Source organism: Alligator sinensis, unplaced genomic scaffold (genome assembly GCF_000455745.1).
Source record: "Alligator sinensis unplaced genomic scaffold, ASM45574v1 scaffold883_1, whole genome shotgun sequence".
NCBI classification, from domain to species: domain Eukaryota; kingdom Metazoa; phylum Chordata; order Crocodylia; family Alligatoridae; genus Alligator; species Alligator sinensis.
The window spans coordinates 647,081-655,804 of record NW_005842009.1 but is presented as its reverse complement, the minus strand read 5'-3'; the positions used below and the strand labels follow the sequence as shown (position 1 = coordinate 655,804).

The 8,724-nt window shown below is 40.9% G+C and overlaps 1 protein-coding gene across 1 annotated transcript in view; it reads right to left on the bottom strand.

Annotated features, from left to right (window-relative positions):
- MATN1 (matrilin 1) overlaps positions 1–5,116 on the bottom strand; it is a 37,858-nt gene extending 32,742 nt beyond the window's left edge. The window contains exons 1-2 of the mRNA XM_006021870.2: positions 5,020–5,116; positions 1,211–1,557 (exon numbers count right to left, since the gene is read on the bottom strand). Coding sequence (XP_006021932.1) covers positions 1,211–1,557; positions 5,020–5,107 — 435 coding nt within the window. The 5' untranslated portion in view covers positions 5,108–5,116. The remainder of the gene's footprint in view (positions 1–1,210; positions 1,558–5,019) is intronic.
- Positions 5,117–8,724: the final 3,608 nt, after the last annotated feature.

Here is an 8,724-nt window from a genome sequence, read left to right as displayed (position 1 = left end):
TCAGCAGGAGGGGAATTAGATCTAAATACTGAATGCTTTTGAAAATCCTGACTTTAATGTCTTAGTGTCTCAATTCCCATATTTATCAGTATGTATTTTAGGTCTCTCTCAAGTTTTTGTTGCTTGCGGCTGCTTCAACCCCGTCATTTTGTACACAGCTTCACAGCGGTGGCTTACCTATTCCTTTGCTAGCAGTTGAGGGGAAAGGAAAAGGTGTGATGTTCCAAAAAAATTTATAGTTAAGAAAAAAAAAATCAAAACCTTCCCACTTCAAGCAGCTGGTTCCCTGCCCAGTTGGGAGGGAAGCATCTGCTGCTTGCATGAAGCCTTTGCTTATTTTTCTGCTCCCATCTTGCTAGAGAGAGGCAAAGCAGCCAGCTTTGGGCACAAGGGCCTAGGAAGTGCCATCACCTATGGTTAGTTATAACACAAGCTGTTAATACAACAAGCTTTCCGCACAAACTGAAGGGAGCATTTCCCTGCTGATTCTCATGGAGCTGAGGTCTGGCAACACTCAGCTGAATACAGAGGTAATGCGTGGAGTATCAGGATAATTCAGGGGACCCAGATGAACAGGCTGGGTGGGGTGCTGGACCACTCTGTTGTTCTTATGCACAGCCTTAAAAAACAGACACAGAATAAAGCAGACTGATTGCAAGCTCGTTAAGCACAGAGAGATTGTTGATTTGAACACTTCAGAATAGCAGGAACTAAGGAATTACCATGAGGCAGGAGAAAGGAGCAGTTATGTGCTCTCTGGGCCAGAGAAAATCAACCAAGGGAAGTTTACTCATGCTTCACTTTATATCTGCATTCAGAAGTAGCCCTATTTTGCAGGGGCTAGTTTTGAATCACTTCTAGCACAACACGGAAAGGATGGGGGGAAAGTGCAAGTTGCTGCTGTTACCTATATGGAAGTGCTCTCTGCCCCAGCAGTATTTAGAGTCTCAATCCAACAAACCCCTGACATATGCACAGCAAGAGGCGATCCCTGCCCCAAGGTGACTACACTGTTGACAGTCCAGATAGGCTATTCATGGGATATGGAGGAAAGGGGTAGGATGACTTTTGAGTGGGCAACTTTAATTGCAACACTTCTTGGAAGCCATTTTCAAAGGTATAGTGTGAAACGAGACAGGAGAACAGGGTACGGTAGGGACAATTTCCTTGAATCCTTCCATCATTAGAGATGAACATATAGCGCACTTACCTTATTAATACCAGGAGACCGCACTCTGGCCCCTTCTGAGTCACTAAATGCCCTATTTATGGCATACTGGATAGCCAAGCCAGTCATGGTTCCTGTGGAGAGAGGCTCGATCTTGCGGACTGCTTGCAACAGGCTGGCTTTGGTCTGGTAGGTCTTGAGGGAAAACTCGCTCTTGACCGCGCTGGCATAATTGATTACACCCACCCGAGTGGCATTGAGACCAACATCCAGGGCCTCAATTACTTGGGACATGAAGACTTTGACCTTCTCAAATTCATTTGGGCGCACACTTCGAGAGCTGTCTATGATGAACACCAGGTCTGTGGGTCTTGTCCTACACAGGGTGCCTGCAAAAGAAAAGAGGGAAGAGAAAGATGAAGAAAAGTCAAGGACAATGAGTCTCTCAAAAACAGAGATGCATTGTGGGATTAGAGAGGCAGGGTGTTGGCTCAGCACTGATTAATTATATTCCAGGGACTTGAAAGGAAGAAGGGAGCAGGTTACTATGGATTATAGAAGACAACTGGGAGTCAGGATGCTTGAGTTGTATTTATGGCTCTTGTGGAAAGGCAAGAAGTGGGGTCTAATGTCTTGAAATAGGGATTTACGGACTCTATTTATGGATTGTTGGAGCACTCGGGGAGTGGACCCTAGTGGCCAGTGTAAGAGACTGAGACTTGGGATGACTCAATTGTGTTCATGACTTGTTATGTGGGAAGATACTGAACTTCCCTGTGCCTCACTTTCCCCATCTGTCAAATCAGTATGATAGTATTTGCCTGCCTCAAAGGGACACAGTGACTTAATTCAAAAACTCTTATAAATGTTCGTTGTTTAATTTCAACGTAAGGTATAAAGAAAGTATTTTTATTGGTTGACAAAACGTACTGATATTTTACAGAGAGGGCGGGATAGTAAATGTTTGCATTTGTAGAACTGGACGCTCCATAGTGTTACTCTACATAAGTCACATTAGTGTAAAAACTAAGTAAAGCAGCAGTGAACCAAATGAATGGCATGCGCACTTGTATCAGATGACCTTCAGAAACTTCCCCCAAAATAATACATTCTTACAGCATCTCTGTCTAATAGGCACTGCCCATCTTGGAGATGTATAAACAGAGCTCACAGCTATTAATTAATTTCCTGAAAACTATATGTTGTTCCAGGAAAAGGGAGCATAGAACCCAGGAGTCCCGACTCCACTACTCCTGTTCAAACCACCAAAATTCAATCTTTTTGTTATAACATAGATAATAGCGATGAAGTACCAGAGAGTTCACAGTATAGAACAATGCTGCAAAATGGAAGAGAACTGAGGAGAGTGTAAAAGTAACTGGTCTAAGACTACATATCTTCCATTTAACTTCCGTGAGTCCATTGTAAGATCATGGCTGGCTGTTACCAAAAATCAATGTACAGAAAAATATTGTTGAGAAAAAGGACAAGATTTGCAAAAACAACAGTTTAGATGACAGGCTTCATCCACATTTGTAAATTGAGGCAAAGACTAGAAAGCATCCATATTTTTATGGCTTTTAAAATAAATGTTCCTATTTTTCAGTAAGCTCTACTGTATGCTGTTGTTTTATTCTTTTCCAGCTACCTTCCCTGCCTCTCTGATTTTAGCAAATGCTCTGTTAATCTTTGATTTTCACACGGAAGGAAATTATAGATTTTGTAAAATGCAGGTGGGAGAGGAGATCTGTGAACAGTTTTGTATATGTACATTTTTTGGCCTGCAAGTTTGAAATTAAAACATTAATATTACAGTTAGCCATCCTTAAAATCCAACTGAACTTTCAGTCCTTTAGGTAGATGAAAATAACTATCCTTTTACATATCTATGAAGAAATACCATAAGGTTAATTTCCTGAGAGAATCTAGGGCTGAATAAATCTCTGACTTCCAAAAAATGTACAGTATCTCTAAACAAAATAGTGTGTAGAAAAGTGATTCAGGAAGCAGTTAGCCTATTATACAATGTGGTTGCCGCTAAAACAGATCTGCTGATCTTAATGGGTTGGTTTCAGCTCATTTCCATCATTCTTTATTGACAGTGAAAAATCTCAACACAGAGTCAAGTGTCCATGGGATTTTAATACCTTGATTGTAAAGCACTTTACAAAGTTTTCATTATATCTATTTTACAGGCAGGGAAACAGGAACAGAGAAGCCCCAGATTATAAAGTCTTTAACTGATGCTAGAGCAAGGAATGCAAGTTAGGTTGCCTAAGTCCTTTTTCAGTGACCCATCCACTGGAGTCTATTTTATCAACAGCTACTAGACATAAGGAAATATGGTGCCAATGCATTCAAATCTGGTCTAAGGACTGCTCAAGTCAATAAAAGTTTTGCAATATAACTTTTAAGCTGTGGCTCAATATAACATTGTGCATCTCTTCTCATGAAATTTGAATGTGTTTACCTATACTTATATATAGATGACTACCTAGCCTTAGCCCTTGTCTGTAAATGGATTTCTATAGGAACAGCTATTCAGGAATGAGCTGCAACTGAGTAACAACATGTACGGATATTCTTATTCCAAATTTAAAATGACTTTTTTTTTCCAAATTAATTTAGTCTACCTGGATTAAGCTAAACCAGGAATGGAATAGGAACATAGAAGTATGTTTCTGCATTAATCAAAAGAAGTAGAAAAGGTATTAGTAAGTCAAAATTAAAGGATTTCAATAATGGAAACAGCACTTGGTTACACTACAACTTTTGTGGTTTGGACAACCAGTCTAGTTTCCTGCTTAGTCCACATAATCTATTCTCCCGCCTGCAGCACTATCTAGTATTTGTCACAAGGCATTCCCAAGCAACCCGGCAGTCTGGGGGAAAATTTCCTCTCTCTAAGGAAGTATATGCTCTGAAGCATGCAGCCACATTACATTTGTTGTTACTGTGATCTGTACAAAAAAAGCATTACAGATGGGTCACAGAAAAAGAGACCCAGGAAAAAAATCTGTCTTCAGCAACTCTTCCTACAGTGAGTTCCACAGGTTGGATACACACTATTGCCAATGGCATCGTGCTGTCCCTACCAGAGGAGTTAAGGGCTTGTTTTCCTTACCATGCTATAAATCTTCTCATGGTCAGCATTTTTCTTCCATTTTCTATTCTGAATTTGCTGGTTCTAATTGAGAATGGAGCTTTACAGACATCAAAACTATACATTGGGCATCCCTAAAGAAAAATGGTTACTCCTTGGGAAGCTTGCCTGCAGTAGTACTGAGCTAAATTCCATTATTCTTGTTCAGGCAAAATCTATTCACTTGAATAAAATAAAAGTAGAGAAGAATTTATGGCAATTTTATTCAAGTGGAGATTGAGTAGAAGCTTCATTAGGACCAAACCTCAGGAACTAGGCCTTTCTTCTCTACGCAGGCAGGTTAACTATAGCTAGGGACTCCAGTTTTCTCTTTTAATTGTCAAGCAAAAGAAGCCCTTTGAGGAACATCTTGGAAGTACAAGAAAATTCTCTTTAGGGGGCATGGGGAAGCTGCTTTAATTTAATGACTGTGTCTCCCCTGGCACTGGACCAGCTGCTGAAGCTATACTAAAGGGTCTATTAAAAATGAACTGAACCAGCCCTCTGTTTGAAACAAGCTGAGAAAGCAGCACAAACCTAAGGACTTGGATGCCTCTGTAAGAGAGTTGAAAAAGATTCTTTATAAAGTCCCACAACCTGCTTGTTTTCTTTCTCTTTCCTTTTCCCCAGTTGCATTCACGTTTTCCTGGTGCAGGCTGACTTGGGTATGCAAAGGTGGGATTGCAAATGAATGGACCATTTTGCTTACCTCTTGGCTGAGGTGGAGCCCCATAAACTCCGTGGTTCTGGAAGAGAAGTAGCACAGAGAGCAAGAAGCCAGAGAAAATCCTGTCCATGGTTGCTCAGAAGCTGGAGGCAGAGTGCAGAATGGCAGGCAGAAGCGCTGGCCCAGAGGTATTAACATGCCACTCCCCATGGAGGCACCAGGCCAACCTCTGACACGTGTGAAGTACCCGGGGGGCAGTGGGTGGCAGGGGAAAGAAGGAGAAGAAGAAGAAAACTTTCAATGGAAGAGTGTGTGGGGGGAGATGGATATCCACATGAAGGGTCTCCGATCCCTGCCCAGCCCCCAGACTCTCCACAATGGGTTCATTGCTTGGCTAAGAAGATGGGAAGTAATAAAGGGACCAGCGACTGCCTGGAATGTGGAGAATCTGAGACCTGAACAGTGGGACCAGTGAAACCAGCCTGGGGAAAAGGGTTAACCTGTCAATCACTGGCTTTAATCTGCATAGCCTGGTGTTTACACAGTAAATAAATGGGCCATGGTGTATCGGACTAGTGTCCTTCCTGAGCCTGAAAACTGGGGGAGGGATGGAGGTGGTAAGGGGTGGGGATGTGATCAGGGTCATACAAATCATCCTGTAGACACCTAGGTACATGAAGCACAAACCTCGCCGTTTAGGAAAACCAAGCTTGGTGTACTGCGGGGGTTGTTATATTTTAATCATTTCCAGGGAAAAATAACATACTGCTCAGGGAGGAGTAGACAGAAGCAACTAGAGGGGAAGCAAGGCTTAGTGAGATGCAGTTAAAGGAATCTGATAGAGAATGAATTAGTGCAGGAGGGAAACTGTTACACCTACTACAGTACCCTTTGGGAGACCATGGAAGAGAAAAAGTGAGAGTTAAGTCAATAGCAGAGAATATCAGCAGCACAGGATGGACACATCAACACCTAAATCAAAATTAAAAGAAACAAATAAAAAACCCTAAGTAAATCAAGACCGGCAGACAGGAAGAGTACAAGCCTGATCTCTTTTTTCAGAGCGTACAATCATAAAAGAAGACAGCCTTCAGCCATAACCACCTAGAGTAGACAAAAAAGACTCATGATGTACTGAGTGAACAGATATCAGATATTCATTTAGGATGCTCCAGTGATGATAAGAATTAATGATGTATTTATCCCTAAGCAATGAAATACTGTAATACTGGTAACAGCAAAAGCAAACACTTTCGGGATGACTGACCAATGCTATCAAGTTGTACATCAGCTTGGGAACTCACCTATCCAGCCACCTATCCCCAACTTTAAGCTTTCACTCCCTCACCTGCATTACTTTGTCCCAGAACCACTGAAAACTACTGCCCGTTCTAAGACATTTCTGCCAACCTTATTCTGAACAGCTTCCTACCTCAACTCTCATTGATATCCACAGGGCATTACACAGAGTATGGTACTACACAAGTGAATAAGGGAAGTACAATCCAGCCAGAGTAATGTGGTCCACACATTTCAAAATCATTGTGATTCCTATTAAAAATAAATGGATTTTGTCCCCTCCAGCTGTCAAACAGTTCTATAGCTGCTTTGAAAATAAATATAGAAACAAATATAGAAACAAATTCCATCTTTTCTCCTGCTCCTTTTCAACTTGCTCTATTGCTGAGGCTCTGACACTGCTCCCCTGATTCAAGCAGAGTAGTATCATATTTCGGTAATAATTTCAGCCTGTTGAGATCAGTGATGGTGACTCACAAAGTAAGAACCTACTTTAAAATGAGGAAAGTGGAAAATCTTACTTATAAGAAACATACATACAAATTACATACATCCACCATCTACTACATACATTCTACACACATAAAGTGCATTGTAAAATCTGGGTATGGTGCAAATATACCATCTATCTATCTATTCATCCATCCACACATACTACTCATGCCCATATATATCCTAATATACCTACATACATATACACCCACAGACACATATGCATAAACAAGCATATAGGCACATGTAACCATGCATGTAAAACAGTATATAAAAACTATGTATTTTTCATTCATATATATATATATATATATATATATGAAATCCCATATGTGGGGGTGTGTGTGTGCATGCATGCATGCTTGCACATGTATAGGTATGTCTGCATGTGAATATATAAACATGCACACAAGCATGGACAATGTTCATATGCAGATATACACTTACACATGTCTGTGTAACATAAATTAGATAGCTAGATAAAGTATATAGACACATATTATATGTATCCACACATGCACCCCCCACACACACACACACACAACTGCAAATATATTGGGGACCAAAATTAAATTAAAATATAAAATAATGGTGATTTTTTTCTTCACCCTAGCTGTATATAACATGGGATTTCTCCTTGTGCTCTGCTGTGTGTACAAAGATCTATTGGTGCAGACAGTGTTGCTGGCCATGAATAGGGATCATTCAGACCTTCCATAAATGAAGTCTCTATGGCTGTTCTTGCTGAGGAAAATATAAAGTTTCTCTGTGTCATTTTCCTGCTAATTAGCAAAGAAAGATAAATACATTTCGGGTGATTTTTTTTTTTTTTACTAGCAGAGGTCGGGGCACACAAGCAACATTAAAGCTTTGAAAAGCGGCAAGAGGCAAAGGTGCAATGGGTACTATACCTCCGCGTTTATAGAGCTTTAAAAGAAGTGTTTATTTTTTAAATATGAAACATAACTTTTCCCCAGGCCTCCAAAAGCTAAAACACTGGATCCAATATTTTGAGAGTAAAATATGCATTTAGGGCTCTTCCTAAGTCCACTTGCAACATAAACAGACAAACCACTAATGGATTAGGCTGGCCTCAGAGCAGTTATGCCATTCTGTAGGACAGCTATTGTAGGTTTCACATTTCTAGAAGTAAGCATGGAAGGCTGTTTTCTCTCCTTTCTTTACTAAAGAAACACTTGTTTCAAATATCAGACCCAGCTCATTCCTTCCATTTCTGGGGAGCATTGAATTGAGCTACTATATTGGGACCAAGAATTCTCCCAGTGAAGTCAACTGGCTCGAGGCAATTAGTGCCCAGTCATGGAACAGGACCCCACCATGCAAGATACCTTAAAAACACAGAATAAAATAAGGTCTCTGACCTGATATTTAGCAATGTAAGTATAAACAAGAAGCATAGGGGAAACAGAGCTCAGGGGAAAAGACAAAAGCAAAATGGTCCTTTGTGGTCCGCATCTGCAAATCTTGCTTAGGTATAGCAAACTCGTGGGTCAGCATAGAAAGAACCACGCCATGCAAGAGGCAAACAACTGCTTTAATGCATGTTTCCAACTTCCTCAGGAGTTCACACACTACATTTGGGGCCTGTGCTCCTTGAGGATTTTTTTGACAAGACACAAGCAAAACCAGTGATGCAGGCACAGATTTTCACGGCCCCTTCACACCTCCTAAAGACATTTTTTCTACAGAGAGGTCCAACACCCTTGTCCCATAATCATCACAAAAGGCGTTTTCCCAAGGACGCCAACATTGCAGTTGACACCTAAGAAATCCTGGCCCCACCACATGAATGGCCCAGCCTCCTTCACACACTCATTAGTTTCAAACAAGTACCTCCATGTTTTCCCCCACACTATTCCTTATACTCAGAAGAAACATCTCATAGACATGAGACATTAAGACAGAACTCTGTTACACTTTACATACCCAAATGGG